The following is a 22,298-nucleotide window of genomic DNA, read 5'->3' on the forward strand; positions in this document are numbered from 1 at the left end:
ACCACGAGGGACAGCTGCAAGGGTTGGACACTGCAAGACAGCAAAGATTCTTGAGTCACAGCTAGAGCTGCAACTGTGCCTCCTGCAGCCCCCTATCTGTTGAGCTTCAGAGGCGTGTGGAAAAACTGTGGCAAGTTGACATTCTACCATAAAAAAGTGAAAAGGAGGTGACAATGTCAAAGGAGGATCAGAAAGTCCTTTAGATACTGGAGGCAAAACAAATAAAGTGAACATGAATGGAGTGCTCCGGTATACCAAACCCTTGTTGAGGAGAAAGGATATGCCAATTTTCCAAGCAACCCAAGAAGCAATATTGCCAAACTGTAAGAGTATAGAGAAACATCTCAGCAATGGGTGCTGCAAACAATGCAGAAATTGGAAAACTGGTAAGCTGTGGTGTTGTTGCCAAACTGCAACTACCTCCCAAGAGCAAAGAGAGATGGTAAATACTTCATCACATGGTCCAGCACAACGGCAAAAATAGAATGGTCTTGAACTGCTCCTTTCATTACAAGGAACTTCATCTGAACAAGATGCTATTGCCTGGCCCTGTCTTGAGTCCTTCCACGGTTGAAGTGCGCTTCAGGGAACACAGCAACAGTGATGTAGGGGAATGTTTCACCAGGTTTGCCTACTCTCCAAAGACAAACAACTCTTGAGGTTTCTTTGGTGCATAAACAGAGATGAGCCCCCATACATACATGGATACCAGGTCCTTCCATTTGGGAGTAACTGTAGCCCATGTTGTGCATACTTTGCTTTTCAACCTCCTATCAACATGTCCTCCTACACAGCAAACCCAGAAAGTTGTAAGGCTTTTAATCCATCAGACAGTGATTCTATGTAGACAATTATCTGAAAAACTGTTTCATCAGTTGAAACTGGGGTGAAGCGCACCAAAGCGTTGGATTTAGTTGTGATCATGTGACCTGTGTGTTTTGAAAGGCATTCTTTTCTATAAGCGTCTGCCGCTTCATAAAGTTTCTGACTTGTGATTTCCATAAGGGAAATTTGGATGCAATCCAACAATAAAAACAAGGCAGACATTAAAAACTGAAGAAAAGAATTTATTGTACACAAAGTTGACAGTTTCAAAGCAAAACATATTCAGTTTAGGTCCAGGTTATGTATTCCTATCAGTAAAACACATAAAACAACTATAAAAAGTTCAAGGTCAAATTTATTTATATAGCACATTTCCAGACAGACCATGACGCACAAAAAGTGCTTAACAATATGAAAATGCCATTAAAACAAAAACAATGTAAAACAATAGTACAACAATAAAAATAAAAGGACAGCATGAGAGTTAAAACAATAATGGGGCGCTAGTGAGGCATCTGCGAGTGAAGACGTCCCTCTGGATAGCTCGTCAAAATTACAAAAAAAAAAAATCTTTTAATACGCTCAAAAGCACGTCAAACGCATTTTTACGTCAAATTCATAACGTGCTGATTACTGTGGATATATTTCTTAGAGCCTCTCGACAATGGTGAAGCCCAAACTTAAGAAGAACGATGCGAGCGATGTAGGCCTCAAAGCCTCTTCGGACTCACCTGGTGGGGACCCCCCGCCTGCACTGGAAAAGGATGAATGCGAGCTGTCGAATAAAGCGCTACTACCGCTATAACTAGCTTGCGTTCAGAGATAAATTCCATCAAGTCTGAATTGTGCGCTACACTGGACACTCGCATATTAGAGATTTCTACCACCATAAGAGGCGAGATATCATCCTTGAACCAGAGCATCCAGGCCTCAATTTCGGACATAAAAAGCGATGTGGCCAGGCATGATAACACTTTGACTGAACTGCAGGCCTGTGCCTCAAACCACTCTGACACCATCGCCACTCTCGAGGCCACTATGGAGTGTTTGTCTACGGAGTTAAAGAAGTTAGATGAAAAATGTGAAGATCTTGAGGCACGCTCCAGGAGGAATAATGTAAGAATCGCGGGAATACCAGAAGGCAAAGAGGGACCCAAGATGACTAAGTTTGTTTCACAACTTTTGGCGGAGGCGCTATCTCTTGAGGAGAAGCCACTTATTGATCGAGCACATAGAGCGAATCGCCAACGTCCAAAACAAAGTGATCCTCCTCGGCCCATCATCTTAAGATTGCACTACTACCACGTTCGCGAGGACATTCTGCGGAAAGCTGCAGAGAACAGGAACCTGACGTGTAAGGGGCTTAAAATAAACATCTTCCCAGATTTTCCTCCCTCTGTTGCCAAGCGCAGAGCTGCATTTGCAAATGTCAGAGGAATGCTACGTGGGATGCCCAGGTTCAGGTATGGACTGGTATACCCTGCAAAGCTGTTAGTGACCCATGGTGATATGAGGAAAACTTTTACCGATCCCAAAGAGGCCCTCGACTACGCGGAGAAGCACCTCTCCCATCCACCTTAAAATGTATTAAAAGCACGGATATATCTATATGTATAACGTTGACGTTATTTATAACGTTGCGTTTTTTCTTTTCCATTTATATCCCACTTAAATGTACATACGGAACGTTTATTACTTTTGACGAGCTGTCAGTTAGAAGGTAAAAGTTACTAGGTTAACAGAGGTTAGCAGTAACAGTATGGGAAAGTATAATGTGTTGTTCTTTATTTTATTTTACTTTACCTTTTGATTGTTATTTTACCTGTTGTGAGTGCCTTCCGTAGTTCTCTTTTCTCACACTGCTGCTTGTTTACCCTTGTATATGTGGCCAGAGTGCACACCCGTGTTTACTGATTTATATCTGTTTTTTCTAATGTTTGTTTGGGGGGTTAGTAGGGAGGGTACGGTGGGTCCCATGCCCAGCTGTTACGTTGTTGCTTTAAATACTGCAGAGCCAGATAATAACATTCCCAACTTTTCATTGACACGGCTGCTCAGAATAATGTAAGCTTACAAAGCAGCAGAAATGTAACCTTCGTTAGTTGGAATGTGCGAGGATTAAACAATCCAGTTAAAAGAGGAAAAGTTCTTTCTCATCTTAAAACATTGGGACCGGATATTGTCTTCTCGCAGGAAACTCATTTGAAAGATAAATCTAATATACGATTAGGTGGATTGAGAATGTGTACCATTCTACCTTCCCTGCTAAAGCGAGAGCTACAGCTATTATGATAAAGAAGGGTATTCCATTTGTACATAAAAGCACAATATTAGACAGAAACGGACGCTATTTAATTGTAGTCGGGGAGCTGTTTTCTATACCTCTCACTCTACTAAATATATATGCCCCGAATGTGGACAGTCCATCTTTCTTCAAAAAAGTGATGACACTTATCCCAGACATGTCCCAAACAAACCTTATCATTGGTGGGGATTTTAACTGTGTGTTGGACCCCTACCTTGAAAGATCTTCTTTAACTAAGCAGGTCAGTAACAACTCCAGTGCATTTCTTAACACCTTTATTGATAATTCAAATGTGTCTGTTTGGAGAATTGCCAACCCCGCTGGGAGGGATTACTCTTTTTTTTCAACTAGGCATAATTCATATAGTAGAATTGACTACTTTCTTTTGGATGCCAAATTAATGCCATATGTCATTGACACAAAATATCACAACATTGTCATCTCAGATCACTCCCCTGTCACATTAACCTTAAACATCCAAAATGCAACTAGACCGCAGAAAATATGGAGACTTAACCCTCTATTGTTAAGTGAGAAGGATTTTCAGGAATATTTGGAGACACAGATCTCTCTGTGTTTTGATGTAAATGACAACTCAGAAACTAAGCCTTCTACACTTTGGGAGGCCTTTAAGACCTACTTAAGGGGTGCTATTATCTCTTTTGAATCAGCCAGAAGGAAGAGAAACCGGGCTAAGCTCCTTGACTTGGACTAACAATTTAAAGATTTGGTTAAAGAGAACGCCCGAACGCTATCCACTATGCTACATAAGAGAATACTGTCTTTAAAATATGAATATAATAATCTACTCTCAGCAAAAAACAGTAAAGCCTTTTTGTACACCAAGCAGAAATACTTTGAGCTTGGTGACAAACCACATAAAATGTTAGCAAGACAACTTAGAAAACAAGAACAAGACGGTACAATTCATAAAATTACAAATAATGCAGGTGAGGCTTCAACAGACTCCAGAGACATTAACAATCATTTTTTTCAATTTTATCCAAATTTATACACTACACAAAATATAGATTGTAAATCTATGAAAAAGTTCTTGGATAGCTGCACTTTTCCAAACCTAGGGGAGGATGAACTCGCACACTTAACCTCAGACATAACAATAGAAGAAATCAAGAGGGCAATTGCTTCAAGTAAGAACAATAATGCTCCTGGCCCAGATGGCATCCCAAGTGAATTTTATAAGAAATTTAGTGAGATTTTGTGCCCATACCTGCATAAAACATTTAGTCAAGCTCTAGCAGATAAAATCCTCCCTCCCACCCTTACAGAGGCAATTATAACTGTCATTTATAAAAAAGGTAGGAATGCTGAGAATGTTGGTTCTTCAATGGTGAAGTTGCTTTATGTCAATCCTCATGCTCGCGTTCTTACAACCAGATTCTATCACCATCCTTTGGCTTATATAGAGGGATAAAACAGGGATGCCCCTTCTCCCCATTGATATTTGCCTTGGCAATAGAGCCCCTTGCTGAAAGCACACGCAAAGATCCAACTATTTTTGTTATAATACTGATACAACTACTAATAAAATCTCACTCTATGCAGATGATGTGTTATTATATATCACCCAACCAGGAAAGACTATTCCTGCCATATTAGACAAAATTAAGTTATTTGGGTCTTTCTCTGGATACAGGATAAATCTGAATAAAAGTGAACTAATGCCTATACATGTGAGTAACCCATCATGGCTGCAAAACCTCCCATTCAGCGTAACTTATGAGAAGCTGACTTATCTGGGTATTCAGGTTACAAAAAGCTATTCCTCTCTATTAAAATCTAACTTCTCTCCCTTAATTTCTGAGCTTCAGTCAAGTATACAGTTCTTGAATACAATTCCTATATCCATCATTGGTAGAGTTAATGCTATAAAGATGATAATTTTGCCTAAGTGGTTGTACTTATTTCAAAATCTCCCTGTGTTCCTTCCTAAAACATTTTTTATAAACCTAAATTCACTCATCTTACCTTTTTTATGGGGCAATAAAACACATAGAATTGCTAGGAAACATCTTTCCAAGTCTAACACAGAGGGAGGGTTAGCGCTTCCGAATTTCTTGTTCTATTACTGGGCTGTGCATATAAAATTCATGACATACTGGTTAGCTGACAACGGCAGGCCCCTCACATGGTTGCACCTGGAGCTGGAAGCTGGAAGTCTTACTGTATAGGAGCTATACTGCTGTCTCCCCTGCCAATTAATAAGTCTATATATGACGGCAATGTGGTAATACATAGCACCATACGTATTCTTAAACAGATTAAACTACACTTTAATTTGAAGTCTCTATCCCCCATTGCACCCATTGTAGGGAATCCATGTTTTAAACCGTCTATTCTAGACAATACATTTAGACTTTGGAAACAGGTAGGACTTTGCACAATCAGTAATCTATACTGGGAGGGTGTCTTTGCCTCTTTCAAGCAGCTACAAGAGATATACAAGCTACCAGGGAGAGACTTTTTAAGATACCTGCAGATACCTGCAGATAAGAGAATATGTCAGGAAATATGTACAGGGCTTCGAGAGTTTCAACATTTCCGGTCTCGACAAGTGTCTCCAACTTTCACCTTTTAGTGAGAAATTTATCTCTCGCACCTATCAGAATCTAATGTCAATAAGCCCTGTGAGCTCATCCTTTATCAAATCTAAATGGGAAGAAGAATAAAGTATCACAATCACAGACATTCAGTGGGAAGAAGGTTTGTAGAATATCCATAAATGCTCCTATAATGCAAGACACCGCTTGATTCAGTTTAAAATTTTACATCGTCTACACTTTTCAAGAGAAAGGTTAAATAAAATATACCCTGAGGTCTCTCCTGTGAGAAATGCTCCCTAGCTGAAGATACGTTAAGCCGCAGTTTTGTTTTTTGACCCAAGGCAAAAAAAAAAAAATATTGGGCCGACATCTTTGATTTAATCTCTCAAATTCCTCATGTGCAGTTGAACCCTGATCCACTAATAATTATTCAGGGCGTATTTGATGATACTGTGGGAATAGACAGTGCAAAGTGGTGTTTTATATCCTATTGTATTGTTATTGCAAAGAAACTTATTCTCACTCATTGGAAGAAGAGAGATGCAAATACACTACATCTGGAACGAATATGATATACATTTTGTGATAGACTCTCTTCTTTCAGTAAAATTTGGGCACCTCTCTCAACATTTCTGCAGCTATAACAAGCAGTTATAATTTCTTGGCTTCTCATTAGGATAAGCTAGCTGGACATCTGGGACCGGGGTTGTGGGCGTGTGGGAGCGTATTGCACCATGTTATGTTATGTTTTGTTACATTTTGTTATGCTATGTGATGTTAATGTACAAAAGCAGAGCAACTATCTGATGCTGTAAATTCCACTGTCATATAAACATGTGAATTGGTCAATAAATATATCTTGAAAGAGTTAAAACAATAACTAATACTATTAAATAAGACCAAAATGCTTGGGTTATAATGTGTTAAAAGCCAGGCCATAAAAATGTGTCTTTAGAAGCGATTTAAATTGATCAAGTGTTTGTGCAGATCTAATATTTAGGGGAAGACTATTCCAAAGTCTGGGACCTGCCACAGAGAAGGCTCTATCACCACGAGATTTGAGTTTAGCCCGAGGGATAGATAGCATTAATCTTGAACTGGACCTCATGTTTTTTTCAGGAGCATAAACAGAGGAGCTCAGACAGATAAAAGGTGAAAAGAAAACTGTTGCCTCACAAACTACTTGTGAGATTAACTTTTACCATGAGCACATCAGCAGAATTACCCACACTTTATAACAGCAAAACAACAGCAGGATGAACTAATGAAGCAGAAAATCTTAATATGCAAACTAAATATAAAAACATAATAATAAAAAGCATTTAAATGTGGCTTCTAATATTCATATAAAAAACTGACCCGACCTTTCTATTTAGCTCTAACAGTCTGTGAGATCTAGCTTTGTTGATGCTGACATGCCTGTAACAGTAACTACACCGGTGTTAGGTGTACTCCTGTCCTACAGTTGTGATTTTGAGTTTCACATATGCTGTATATAAAAGATGGACATAGACACAGACTTTTCCCACTAGTTTGTAAAGTTCCATTTGTGAAGCCTTAAACTGAACATTTCGGCTTGCTTTTAGTTTTTTACTTTTTTTTGGAGGGGGGGGGACTACAAATCAATTGATAGATAACTTAGGTCTGCCCTAAAGTGTACCTTACTTTAAAATTTACAAAGTAAACATGAATTTGATGAGACCTGAAAATATGAATTGTTTACTATAACCAAAACTTTTGCAGTCAGTCTCAACCTGCTGGCCTGCTGTTTAGAAAGAATGCAGGTCGAAGAAACATAGGCATGGGCTTCACATTTCGACCTGAAAGCTGTTTCCTTGTTTAGTCAAAACCCAAAATGAACAAATATTTAAAAGGTCATATTGATTGTAAAAAATTTGAGGCGGATATCAACAGCAATCCACCCCCAAAAAAAGAAAAAAAAGAAACGTCTAGTTTTTACATTGCTATCTTTGCACAATTTTGCATGAAATTTGGGATGTAAATGATCTGATTGTTGCATTATGTTTTCAATATCACGAACTTTTTAGACACATGAGTAAAGCATGTATGTACTATCAGTTAACAGACAAATATAGATTTACCAGTGTTGTAGCTACAGCAGTGTCCATAACCTTAAGACCATGCTGTATAACTAACATCACCGACTCTTGGTCTCAGTAACCAGCTGCTTTGCCTTTTTTCCTTTCATCAGACCATGCAGAGATACAGCTGCACGCCTTTTCCACAGCGTTAACTGCGTTGTAGAATTTTGATACTTTATGTCCCAGAGCTTCAAGACCATCAACTACATCCTGCAGGGCAAAGAGGAGAAAGACTCAGATGGAAGAAGAGAAATAGAAGTTATTAATGTTTCATTTAAATAAACTGAAAATATTACCTTTTCAAGCTTGGATTCAAGTTTTACTTCACTTTTAGAGTCTACAAGAACAACCAGAGTATCAATTGCCTCCTTAAGACTCTTTCCAAACCAAAGGTGGTTCATGAGCGCCTTGACAAGAAAAAAACGATGAGATGAGAAAGTGATGATTACAGGATAAATTAGGGTGAAGAATCTTGTTACTATGATGCAAGCTTAAACAGCAAAGACGGGCATCAGTCGGCATCAATTTCTTTTATTTAATATGTAATGGCACTTTTGTGTTTACCATGCATACATACCGAGGCCACTGCCGGTGGAATCATTTCAGAACCAGACCCTCCAATCACCAGCGTCTTCGACAGAGACTTCAGCACAGATGGGGCCATATTGGAGGGAGGCCGCTCCCCTGAGAAATACAACAAAGACCTTGAATGACAAAACTAGAAAGCAGAAATCAGTCTGTACACACATATTTGTGCATAAATCATTCATACAAATGTTTCATACATGAATCAGTGACCGTATTTTCATGCAGTATTTTCATACCTGAATTTTTTTATACTCTACAACAGGGGTGTCAAACTCCAGGCCTCGAGGGCCGGTGTCCTGCAGGTTTTAGATAAGACTCTGGGTGAACACACCTGAATCAAATGATTAGTTCATTACCAGGCTTCTGGAGAACTCCAAGACATGTTGAGGAGGTAATTTAGCCATTTAAATCAGCTGTGTTGGATCAAGGACATCTAAAATCTGCAGGACACCGGCCCTCAAAGCCTGGAGTTTGACACCTGTGCTCTACAAACAAATTTAGAATCGCATCCGCCCATGCTTATCAAGAAATGATGAAAGTGCACACACAACAACTGAATTGTCTCTACTGAATCTGTATCAAACTAAAGTGAAATGTCTGTCAAAGTGCAGCTAATACTGAGACTCTGTCAGTGTGTTAGATTAATTTTTGAATGATGCTATGTCCAAACTGAATTATACAGAACCTCTATGGAACTTCAATATTATAGATCTATATATAGATTCATCCATCGATTATCTTCAGCTTATCCTTCTCAGGGTTGCAGGGGTGGTGGAGCCAATCCTAGCTATCATAGGGCAAGAGGCAGGGTAAACCGAGGTCAGGTCGCTAGCCTGATGCAGAGCTAACACAGAGAGACACTCGCATTCACACCTATGGGCAAGAGTCACCAATTAGCCTAACCCTACTAACTGCATGTCTTTGGACTGTGGGAGGAAGCCGCAGTACCCAGAGAGAACCCACACAAACATGGGGAGAACATGCAAGCTCCACACCAGTGGGATCAAACTCAGGGCCTTCTTGCTATAAGGCAACACCGTGCCAGTGTGCTGTCCTATGTATATATTTAAATGAATAGAAATATCCATATACCGTCAAATCACAACAGTACATTTATAATATAAGGTTAAACCACTTCAATAGAGAGAAAACCCCAACAATAACACGAGCCCCTAATGAGGAAGTACTTGGTGACAGTGTGAAGGAAAAACTTCACACAACAACACGTTCACATGGAAACAGATTTTATTACAGCAGTGAGTTCAACTGTGCCTGTTCTTCAACATTCAAAACATTTTAGCAGGCTATGGTATTAAACAGAATGTAACAGAAATGCAATTTTATTCCAAATTCACATGATGTGCTTCAGTTTGGCAGTTTTGTTGATCATGGAAATGATCAACAAAACATGATGCGTCACAATGGATTATGAAATGCCATTTTCTCCTCTCATTTCCTCAATGGTACTATTTTGCCATTATTAGAAGTTACTTAAAGAAATATGTCCTGTCAGGAAAATAATTTCAGGAAAAAAATTTAACTCTTTGTGGTATTAGTTATGAAATAATCCGCCTTCCTCGTCTGATTACTTGTATTTCACAAATAATAAATGTAAAAAGCATCCTACTGATCTCTTACCAGGAGAGAAGCTATTAGCTCTACCACAGAAGTCAGACAGCTGGTTGTTGAGAATGATCCCAGTGCTTGGAGAGAGGACCTTGGAGCCAAATCTTAAAAATAAAAAAATTAAATTAACTACAACACCAAGACACTCTTTGTAGTATAGAAATAGTCTAAAAATAAGTTTCTCAATAATATCTTAAATCTTCAGTTTCAAGAAAGAAAAATGTCTGATAGCTGGTTTCTAGCAGTGAAACAGAATGATGCAGGTACTGACTCGTCGTTGATGCTGCTGGTGACAGACACAGCAGATCCATCTGCAGCCACTACAGATACATGTGTGGTGCCGATGCTGTCCGGATACAAGTTGATGCCAGGATCACGAGTCTTGTTGCTGCTGATCTCGCTTCGTTTGCGGTCTGCAAAACTATCCTCTGTCAGTTTCTTTGCCGTCTGTGTGAAATACAGAGAATTAATAAAATGAATTAATAAAACTAAATAAATAAGCACATTACAGAAAATACATTGCTGTCAAGAAAATTAACAAATTATAGCCAAATGTTAACAGAATTTTGATCATTGATGCATCACTGATGCAAGATGAATGAATGAATGAATGAATGAATACATACTAGAGGTTATAATATTGGTTAGTGATCAAGCTCAACATGTGACTGGCTAACATATATTCTCTGAAATTCTTTGTCGTCTGTGTGAACTACAGAGCATCGGAAAACATCACATTACACAAAATTATACTTATTTTTAAATACTAAAATAATAATAATAAGAAGAAGAAGAACACATACTAATATTAAGCCAATTTAGGTTTATGTCCTTTTAAAACTTGTATCTATCTATATATATATATATATATATGTTTCAAAAGTTACATCACTGCTCAGAATGATGCTGAAATGAAAATCCAGAGTTACTGGAAAAGCTGAGACTCAAAGAAATTTTTACAACACTCTACTGGTTCTCTACACCCTTAGTGCTTCTATAAAAACTTTAATTGTAAGTAGCAGCCAGGTACTGTGGGTTCAGGCAGAGCAGAGGCTCATTAATTTTATCATATCCCCCCTATTTTAGTAACACGCAGGGGCCTGGAGGCAGAGGTGGCAAGTAGAAGTAACTAGTGTTAAAAACTTGATTGAATCTAAGTGAAGTTAGCTCTCTTTCTAGCTATATTTTTCAAATATTATGATAATTATCAAGTAAATGGGTACATTTACAATTAGGGATGGGTACCGGTGTCCGGTGCCATGATTGCACCGGTTCTGACATAAACGGTAGTAGCCAGACCGAAAAGCAGCGCACATTTCGGTGCTTTATTTAGGTGCTTTTTTTTTTTTTTCCTGAGCCAATTCTAGCCAATCATTTTACGTTTCCGAGGATAGTAGGCGGGCCCAGGTACGTACGTTCTTTTAGAGCAGAGCTACAGATTAAAAATGCCCCAGGCCAAGCGGTCAAAAGTCTGGCTGTACTTCACAGCAAAAGATGCAAACCCAGCAGCCTGCAACAAGTGCTTTAAGGTGATACTGTGATACTGTCAAAGGAGGTAACACCTCGAATCCGATGAAACACCTGGCGACTCATAGCGGGGGGGGGGGGGGGGGTTTAAAGCCGAGAAATGCGCCGTATTTGATAGCTTGCTGCGAGACCTCACACCGAGCACATCTACTGCGGGTGTGGTGCCTGTTATCGGACCCGGAGTTAGCAACATCCCCCAAGAACCCAAAGAGGAGAGTCCTGGCCCCTAGCCCTGTCAGCGTAGCAGAAATGATGACAGATGATGATGGCAGCAGCAGCCGTTCTCCTCTGCGTGAGTAGCTTAATGTTGTTTGTGTGTAATTTACGTTGAGTAGGCTAACCACATTATTACATTAATGCATGTAAGGTGAACTAGCAAACACCGTCGTAGTTACATGCGGCTGTCTTCTTGTTTGATGGCAGATACTCCCTTCACCCTGGCCAAAAAGGCTAAAATGACCAAAGAAAAAGTGGAAAACAGCTAAACATGAAAGGTTTTTGGACCAATTTTGTGTTTTTTCCATTGTTTAAGCACTGCTTCCAGCCAAAAGTGATACCATATATGCCCTATAGCTGAAGAAAAGGCTTACATTGTTATCTTTTTACAAAAAAACAGCTAAACATGAGAGGTTTTTGGACCAATTTTGTGTTCCCCATTCTTTAAGCACTGGTTCGAGCACCGTTTAAGCACCGGCACCGTTTCAAAAGTACCAGTTTGGCACCGGTATCGGATAAAACCTAAACGATACCCATCCCTATTTACAATTATAAGTACATTTCAAACAATGCGAATATTATTCTCCTATTGAAACCAGGGCATCCCTTTTAAATATTTTGCACTATTTAGTCACTTATATAGAATCATACTATATGCAACAAAGCAGGTGCAAATCTGTAGGATTTTGAAATACTTACTTCATCTGAGCTGAACTTTGGATCTCTGATATTTGTCTTTAATTCATTGGCAAATTTTAAAGCTTCAATATAACGGTGATAAAACAAAATCTTTTCATCAGTCGTCTTAGGTTCTGAATTCATTTTGTATCCTGAAAATATAAATAATTGTTATTTATTTCATTTAAAACATTGATTCTTAGTGTATCACATTTGTAACGATTGATAAGGATCATTTTCTTATATGAAACAAACTCTACACGCAATAAGCAACAAACCTTTCATGACGTTGAGGATGAAGCTGAGGATGGCTCCTCCTGAAGGGGGCGGAGGGAAGTACATCTGGTACTCTCCCAAAGAAATATTCCATGCATCAGTCACTTTAGCTTCATACGATGCCAAGTCCTCCAGTGTGAGTGTTCCTCCTGAGCAAAAACATTAAAACAAATGATTCTGTTGAAAAAAAATGAACACAACACATCTCATAATCAAGACTTTGAATGGATCCAGACAGATCACAGTGTAGCCTGTGAGGGATCATGATAGATTTTTACAGAACGAATCGATTTTCTAATTTGTAATTAGATCATTGTGCCTGGCAAACATAGAAAATGTTCAGGAAAGAGAGCAGGATGAATCCCGTCTGATAATACCTGCATCCTGTATGTCACTGGTTAAATTCTTTGCTATTGTTCCTTTGTAAAACACGTCTGGTCCCTCGTTTGCGATCATCTCCAAAGTGTCAGCCAGTTTCTCAAATTTCACAATATCACCGGTCTTAAGCAGGTTCCCATTTTTATCTAAATATAGCTCCCTAAAAGACAAAGACAGTGAAATAAAGCTAAAACATTCATTGTTTGGTCTTCATATTTTTGAAATCACATTGTGGGTGTATTTCATACCTTATTGACGTGTTATTAATGCGTGGGATGTGTTGACCTTGGACATAAGGAATAGGGAATCCTTCTCTGGCTAATTTGATGGTTGGCTGAAAGAGGTCGGTCCAATTCAACTTCCCATAAAGTCGGTGTGCCGCTTCATAACCTCGAATTTCCCCAGGAACCCCAATCCATTTGTTACCTGGTCAGATAGATAATGGATAGTCAGTGCTGGAAAGTCACACATACATTTGCTCGTGTTTTGAGTAAACTGTAAGGTCCTGACCTTTAATGATCTGAGATGATATTTGTTATAAATTGGTGCTTTGGAAATACTCTATTCTATTCTGCTCCATTTCAGAGGGAAACACTGTAATTTTTAAATGTGTGTGTTTGTAACTGATTATGTTAGAGATAACATTTAGCATACTACAGTTATTTTTAGATTATTTTACTATATTTACACTATTTCTGGCTTAAAGAAGCATTTAGCATATCTTATATTTACTTTTTTTACTATTTATGCAGCCTGTGTGCAGGAGTGTAGCACAGAACTCTTGGCCCCATAAATAAATGGTGTCTGTAGCCCCCTTTCTTTTCGTGATCCATCTTTCTCACACATATACTAATTTCTATTTTTTTTATTTTTTATATCTGCCACAAGTGAACTCCATGAAATACTCCCAGTTCTTACTGTGCTCCATCCCATACTCAAAAGACGCTTCTTAACAGAGACTATGCTGATTCTATATATGGATCCACAGCTTCCCTTCAAAGTCAAAACACTATAGATGATCAGGAAGTAATGTTGGAAGGTCATTTGTACTCTGCTGACCGGAACATAAGAGACAGGGACATGTGCATCCACAGCAGCCTGTGTGTCTGGCCCCACTTTAGGATCTCACAACATTTCCAGCTTCACCTCCACAGACAGATAATCTGCCAGGGAACGAGTGGAGATTAGCCAAAGCAGAAACAATGACTGATAAAGATGGGCTTGTGAGGAAATTTAAGATTCGTCCTGGGGTTGAATTTATATTATCTGGAGACCAGAAAATGGGAAAGATGGGACAACATTCTAACAAACTGTCTATTGTTGAACAGCCCATTCAGAAACTGATCTTTCTCTTAGAAGCTGTTTAATGTGACAATTATATTTTTATTGTATGAAGACTTTATGTGTGGACATTCTCTGCAGACTCGCATTGATAATTCTATTAGAGGTGGACAGATCAATCCAAATATTGATAGTATAAATACCATCACTGATATCAGTATCAAATCGATCGATCCATCCATTCTTTGGCGCTTATCCTTTTTCAGGGTTGCAGGGCAGCTGGAGCCTATCCCAGCTCTCTTAGGGTGAGAAGCAGGGTACAGCCTGGACAGGTTGAATTTGGCAAATGTGCAGTGATTCAGCTCAAAAATCATGACACATTGCTCTCCCCTACTTAAGCCCTCAAAAATGCTCTTAATTTACATAGTATCGGCACGATACCAAAATTTGTAGTATTGCACAAACTAAATTCTAAAGTACGTAAAAAGCTGTGTGGTTAAGGGTTATTTTGAGTTTAGAAATCATTAATGTTATATTTCTCTTTGTTGTTAAAACACACACACATAATTTGGTGGAAATGTAATATAATAGGACACTTTAGGACACTATTGAGGCCGTGCCACAGTCAACTTTCATTGTGCTCTGGGCTGCAATTGCTTATTAATCCTTTTTTGTCTTTTAACAAATGTATTTAATAAAGGCATTTTAATACTGGAACCAATTTGCCTCAGTAATGTCTCTTCAAACCATGTATTTCTTTTGTTTAGTCTGAAAACACACTCTTTATATTTCCTAGGGGTGAATTTTCCCTGGGTGGCGCTGTTGCATTTTAATCATAACACCCCCCTGACCACCTCGCCACAACAGTAAGCATGTACTTAGTTTTTTATGCTTCAGTGTGCCAGCCACAAATTTAAATTCTCTATCATGCAAAAAAGAAAGTCATACATGAACATGATCCAGAAATGCAGCTGTCTTCTCTGGGCCAAAGCTCATTTAAAAAGGACTGAGGCAAAGTGGAAAACTGTTCTAACGTCAGACAAATTACATTTTTTTAGTTTTTTTGAAAATGTGGATCCTGCATCCTCTGGGCTAAACAGTAAAGGACTTTAACATTGTTAAGTGCTGCTGTTTTTGCAGCTTGTTATCATCACTCAATTCAAAACATTTGAAGGTGATTACATTACTGCCTATGGAACTGGCTGCTTGCACATCTGGCAATGCACCATCAGTGCTGAAAGGTGTACACAGGTCTTAGAGCAACTTATGCTCCGATCGAGTTGACATCTATTTCAGCAAGACCACGCTAAACCTCATACTGCAACTATTACAATAGCATCTCTTCACAGTAGAAGTACCTGGGTCTGAAAATGGCCTGCATGCAGTTCAAACCTGTGACCAAGAAGAAAAAAACACATTGGGTCCATCATGAAATGAAAGATATGACAAAAAGGACCCAGGACTGTGGAGCAGCTAGAATCCTTTGGCAAATAAAAATGTGGGTTTTTTGAACCGGTATTTGAATTTATCTGGATTTGCTAATTATTTCTTTGAAGAGGTATACGATAATTTATGTTTTTGTTCCTGAGTAAACTATTTTCTTGTATTTTCAGTTTGATGATGTTTCCTTTGTGTCCAGTCTGTCTCTGTCTCATCTGAGGGTCCTGTCTTGTCTTGTGTTTTAGTGTTTTGTTCTTTTGTCCAATTGTTTTGTCCTAGTTTAAGTGTGTGTGTGTGTGTGTGTGTGTGTGTGTCAGTGAAGCTTGTGTCCATGCAATAACGATACTGAGGCGAGTTGTTTAAGATATCCTGAACTCCCATAAATAGGAAACTCAAGCCTGCTTTAATGTTAGCTTATAACCAGCTGTTGATGTTTAGCTGGTTTGTTGTTGACTGCCTGGAGTTGGAAGCGCTGATTGTCCAGTCTCCTTACAGTAACTAAATAATAATGTTTATGCACTCCTTAGCATGTTAGGGTCCTGACTGTAGTTCAGGAGATGAGGTTAGAGGTGAGGCAGAGGATGACATTTTAAAAAGGTTCCTGTCATGCTGTCTCTTTCCTTCGCTTCTTTGGTGACCAGAGCCCTATCTCAGGTGATAAGGTGTCTTGAGTTTGTCTTACAGACTAAGGTGCAGAATTTAAAAAATAACTCTACAGATAACTGACTACACCTTTAAAACTTTTGTGTTTACATCTTGTGCATGATTTGGAGAAAGACCTGTTAAGACCTGTTTGGAGAAAGACCTGACTACTTCAATCTCTCTGGCTGTCTCTGAAACTAGGGAGCATGTGTTTCATGGTGTTAATTTATGCTAGATTATTCTGATAGTGTCATATATGACACCAACTCATTGTCTTTAATAACTGCCAACGGTCAAACCCTCTGTAGTGGTTTGCTTTATCTCTTTTTTCTTTTCTTTTATAATATCCTAGTTTTGCTTTCTTGAGGAATGAGGAATGACTCACAGTGTGCATTAGCAGTCACCTGTACAGATCAAATTAGGTGTGGCATAAATGTGAGTCCAAGAGCAGATTAGACTAAAACATTAGAAATATTAGCATTATGCCAGAAAAACAGCCCACCTTGCGTCCACTCTGTGCTGTTATGACATGACTTAAGCAGGTCAGAGTTCACGCTGCTGGGGACAGTCTCTCTGGAGGTGATGATTTTCACTTTGCCTTTGAAAAGATGACATATTATTATGTTATTCCCCAGCAGGGCTGAGCAAAGAGGAGGGAGGATGTCTTGTTACCAGAGCTGTCCATCACAGTGAATATGACCCCGCCTCCGATCCCCGCACTCTGTGGGTTGATGATGGAGGTGCACAGCAGCGCAGCAATGGCAGCATCTACTGCAGAGCCACCTTTCTGAAGAATGTCCCTGAAACAGTTCATCGTTATCACTCTAGTGTTATTGTTATCATGTGTGTTAGAGGCGCACAATATAATTTAATTTTAGTGGTGTCCTCGGGATTCCCATATGCTTGTTTGCCATTCACCTAGGGACCATTTTTGATCCGAGGACACCACAAGGGTTACAATTGTAATGCCAATTAAATTGCCTCGACTGAATAACACAACAATGTGTTGCCTTTTTTTTATTGCATGTGCTAAGGATGCACACTTCATTGAACTTTATTCTCAATCATGTCCCACAATTAAATTAACCTGATCATTTGCAGACAAACAGGAGGATCTTGAAATCTATACAACCACTTTTTCAGGTATCTGTGAGGAGCCTAGCAGGACTGTGGACAAGCTGGAGACAGGGCAGAGAGGACTGACTGAGACCAGTGTAAAGTCAGTTACAATCGTCTAACTGGCAGGAAATGAGAGCATGAATTACAATTTCACCATCTTTCATGGAAAGAAAAGGCCTCAGTTCAATATTTAACCACTAAGTTAAATATGTCAAAAATCACACCAAGATTTTTTGCATAGGGTTTGATATAACTGGAGAGATTGTGAAGCTGATCACAGAGCTCTCTGATGGAACTATGCAGTCTGAGTGGTCAGTTTCAGTAGAAAAGCAATATAAACAACAATTTAAAAGTGAAAGCAGTGCTCTGTGGATTTAATCCTGTGTTAGGTTTGGGTAACTGCATTAAACTTGCTCTGAATTTAGGTGAATAAGGAGGAACAACTTTATTTTGAACCAAAGATTTGTACATTAGCGGGAAAGTTAGAGTTTGCGTCCAGAGAAGCAGAAAAGACAGTAGCATTGTGTTGGCAGATAAAAAAAATAGAAGTAAAATGGTTACATACTGTTTCAAACAAATAAACTGATAAAAAACAGCAAACGTTGTAGCAAAAAGAGGTAAAATAAGACTGAAGAATACAAGGTTTACATTAACTGAATTTAACCCTGCATGAGAAAAAGCTGTTCGCAGTTCTTGGAGATTTTTTAGCGTTTGCATTTGGATCAGTGCATAATCGTATGTGTAATGTGAAAAAAAAAATGTGTCAGAAGTTTAAAATGTTACTCACCGTCCAATCTCCGAACAATTCACGGAGTCTGCGGCCACTGCAGCTTGTGAGAAAAGGCAATTAGGGTCCTCGTCGTCCGACCGGGCAACCTGACCTTTACTTATACATACCTTGAACCATACCACTAACCAAATAACACCAACTATTAGACAACCTGCAAAAAAACAACAACAAATCCAACAGATGAAGCGATCGTTTGGGGAGCATTTTTCGGGACAAGAGAAGCAACGTAGTGTCACCGTAGCCCCCTTGGGGCTATTAGGAGACGTATTTCCCCCCTCAGTGTTCTTGCTGGTGCGGAAAGTACAACACTTCTCGTCTGACTCAGACATTGCTGTTTTCTTCTCTGCCAAACAGTCAGTAGTTCCCTTCCTCTGAAAGTTTACCGCTTGTTGATTCCCCAGACAGCACAGCTACGTGTTGCGCACATATTTCCGCTGTGTGGGTACTGATAGGCGCAGCGTGGCGCAGACGTGTTCATTGGTAAGCAGAGGTAGCTGCTACCTCATTTGACGCTGCTTCTCTCTCTCTTACCACGCCACACAAAGAGGGGTCCGGTAGCGCTGATGTTTTTTGCTCATCTCTGCAAAACACTGGGTGGACCTCAGCCTTTTCCTCCTCGTGTGTGATCCCACCAGGGATGAAACATATGAGAACTTTCTTTAGCTTAAATGTATTTTGTTAGCTTCAAATTTGGACAAATTTGTCAACACAACCATCATGAAGAACCTTTGAAAGCATTTGTTGAAACTAAGATGTTTGAGTCAATTACATTCAAAGTGTTTGTATTTTAAAATGTTTGTTTTCTTTAACAAACAATCAGAGAACAGATGAGTTTGGCTGTTGGAGGGGTGCTTTTTTGCTTTGTATCTGGAGATATTTTAAAACAACTTCTATAGAAATCATCTGGCTTCCACACCATACCTTGTAGTTCCTGCTTCAGCTGGTTGATCTCAGTCTTCTGACTCTCTAGTTCAGTTTTTTGTCTCTCCAGCTTTGCTTCTTGTTCTGTACGGAAGCGTAGAGCTGCCACCCAGGCAAAAGAAAAATAGAAGTATATCACGTTATAACGTGAAAAGTTTATTGTTCTAACAAGATACTTTTCATGTTTGTACAATATACTTTTCACGTTTGAACAATATAATATCACGTTATTACAATATACATAATTATCACGTTCGTACAATATAATATTTATATTGTACGTACAATATAAATATTATATTGTACGTACAATATAATATTTATATTGTACGTACAATATAAATATTATATTGTACGAACGTGATAATTATGTATATTGTAATAACGTGATATTATATTGTTCAAACGTGAAAAGTATATTGTACAAACATGAAAAGTATCTTGTTAGAACAATAAACTTTTCACGTTATAACGTGATATACTTCTATTTTTCTTTTGCCTGGGTGGCAGCTCTACGCTTCCGTAGTTCTGAACAAATGCAAAAACCAAAACAAAACTGACAGCACACAGTGATTCATGACATTCATGTTTTTAATGTTTTATGTTCTTGTCTATCATAGCATGAAGTAAGAAAGCAACTGTGACTCCCTGTATGTTCATGCAACACTGAGCACTTTAGTGACAGTGAGAAGGAAAAACTCTCTTTTAAAAGAAAGAAAACCAGGCTTCTGGAGAAATCACAAGTAAGCCTGCAGTCTGAGAGCTAAGTGCTCTAATGGGCTGTGCGGCACTATGAGGTCATTGAGAAAAGATGGTGCCTGATTATTCAAGACCTTGTATGTGAGGAGCAGGATTTTAAATTTTATTCTAAATTTAACAGAGAGTCACTGAAGAGAAGCTAATATAGGAGAAATATGCTCTCTCTTTGCTTCTATTTACATTAAAAAAAATTGGAGTCTATTATATAGATATGATTCAAACTACTGCGGTGCAGTACCTGAATGCTCTAATAAAATATTATGGTCAATAGTATCGAACGCTGCACTGAGGTCTAGCAGGACAAGCACAGAGATGAGTCCACTGTCAGAGGCCATAAGAAGATCATTTGTAACCTTCACTAAAGCTGTTTCTGTGCTGTGATGAGCTCTGAAACCTGACTGAAACTCTTCAAATAAGCCATTCCTCTGCTGATGATCAGTGCAAAATAGTGAGATGCCATTTCCTCTCTAGCTTTTGCATTATCTTCTGTAAGGTCCGCACATATTATGTCATGACATGGTATTTAACTTGACTCTTTTGCTCGAAGAAAGTTAGAAATATAATATTATCACTAAAACATGATTGGTGCTGCAGCTCTGAACTAAAAAATATTCAAACACAGAAACACCACTTTGTGGACAGATTTATATCACCAAATGTGAGTAAAATATCTAAAAATGTCCAACAAAGAAACAAAGGTAGTGAGCTTCCATCTCCAGGTGGTGCAAAATTATACTATATTGATTGTAGCGTATATAGAGTTAGGTCCAATGTTCCCTCTAAGCTGCGCACGTGCGGAATTGCACACTGCTGGCACGGTCTCTGCGCACAGAAAATCTGCGTTGCGCACAAAAAAAAAATAAAAATAAAAAAAATAACCTGAATTGAAATTAAAATTAATACTTTAACAATTCTGTTTTGCAGTGTTAGTAAGTGACTGGCTGCTCCCATATGGGCGTCACGGCGAGTGAGAGGAGCCGTGTGGAAAATAAAGGAGGATCCAAACGCAGGCACTTGTACAGGTGTGAGGGTGGTTTATTAAACACAAAATGAAATGGACAAAACAGCAAACGGGACCAAAAACTATCTAAACTGAGAACAACTAAACTACTGACATAAACCAGGACCTGAACATGAAGGAGGATGAGCGGAGGTAGCAGACGACGGACAGCAGGGAGACACACAGATGAAGCAGGGTGTGTTCACAGACGGACCAGCAACTACAACAAGTAAAGACGTGACTTAAATACACACAGAGAAACACAGGGAGATTACACACAGGTGGTGGACACAGCTGGGAGTAATTAACAAGATGAGACAGGTAAAACTGAACACACTCACATGAGACGCAGACCTTCACAATAAAACAGGAAACAGGAAACCATCACACAAAGACGCCGACTCGACACTGAGAGAGAGACAGAAAATGACACATGGAACTAGACCTATACTAAGCAGACACGACCGAAGAACAAATCCTTAAACATGAACAAACAGAAACATGGAACTCTAATAATAATCCATCATCCTAATAATCATCACCACCACCACCAGTATTACAGGGAAAAATCCATCATTCAAAACCAAAACATAACAACTCAAAATACTGGGTCACACCGACCAGTAGCGGTTTTAGATACGGGCGACACGGGCGGTTGCCCGGGGCGGCATCGTGGTGGGGGGCGGCATCACGGGCATCGGAAAAAAAAATTGCTCGTACTCATGCTGCCCCGACATCATGCCAGCGCATATTGGGAATGGCATAGGCACCGATCAGTTTTCTATCGCCCATTTGCTGGGAGTAGGGGCGCTCTCCGTTTGCGAGGTGCGCTGCTGCTTGCGGCACAGGGAGGAGAGGGCGGGGCGGCGGGGGATTCTCTGGCTGGCTGGAGCAGCATCTAATAACCAACTCGCAAAATAAAACAAAATAAAAACAAACCAACAAACACGAAAACACCAGACATCATGATACAGACTTACAATCTGCACCGATGTTTTTTCGAAATTCTATACGCGAAAAGTGAGCGCGAGAGCCCTCGGTGCGCCTGCTCGCTGCTGAAGTCAAAGTAAACTTTATTGTCATCTCCGCTACATACAGTCCAGTATATAGAGAGACGAGACGACGAGGCTCCAGTTACAGCAGTGCAAGTAAACAAACAATAAATATAAGAAGAGTAAGAAAATAAATATACACTTTAGGACGAGGGGTAAAGGGATCAATAACAATTTAAAATGTGTATTTTATATTTTGTTGATTTAAA

At 39.2% G+C, this 22,298-nt stretch overlaps 1 protein-coding gene across 1 annotated transcript in view; it reads right to left on the reverse strand.

The window, feature by feature from the left end:
• Nucleotides 1–1,051: 1,051 nt before the first annotated feature.
• Nucleotides 1,052–22,298, reverse strand: part of LOC100694003 (glutathione hydrolase 5 proenzyme) — a 32,267-nt gene continuing 11,020 nt past the window's right edge. The window contains exons 3-14 of the mRNA XM_025901257.1: nucleotides 18,355–18,508; nucleotides 17,121–17,248; nucleotides 16,951–17,046; nucleotides 13,334–13,511; nucleotides 13,085–13,245; nucleotides 12,710–12,856; nucleotides 12,453–12,583; nucleotides 10,282–10,457; nucleotides 10,023–10,114; nucleotides 8,374–8,480; nucleotides 8,093–8,203; nucleotides 1,052–8,006 (exon numbers count right to left, since the gene is read on the reverse strand). Of these exons, the coding sequence (XP_025757042.1) occupies nucleotides 7,869–8,006; nucleotides 8,093–8,203; nucleotides 8,374–8,480; nucleotides 10,023–10,114; nucleotides 10,282–10,457; nucleotides 12,453–12,583; nucleotides 12,710–12,856; nucleotides 13,085–13,245; nucleotides 13,334–13,511; nucleotides 16,951–17,046; nucleotides 17,121–17,248; nucleotides 18,355–18,508 (1,619 nt within the window). The 3' untranslated portion in view covers nucleotides 1,052–7,868. The remainder of the gene's footprint in view (nucleotides 8,007–8,092; nucleotides 8,204–8,373; nucleotides 8,481–10,022; nucleotides 10,115–10,281; nucleotides 10,458–12,452; nucleotides 12,584–12,709; nucleotides 12,857–13,084; nucleotides 13,246–13,333; nucleotides 13,512–16,950; nucleotides 17,047–17,120; nucleotides 17,249–18,354; nucleotides 18,509–22,298) is intronic.

Source organism: Oreochromis niloticus, linkage group LG3 (genome assembly GCF_001858045.2).
Source record: "Oreochromis niloticus isolate F11D_XX linkage group LG3, O_niloticus_UMD_NMBU, whole genome shotgun sequence".
Classification (NCBI taxonomy): Eukaryota; Metazoa; Chordata; class Actinopteri; order Cichliformes; family Cichlidae; genus Oreochromis; species Oreochromis niloticus.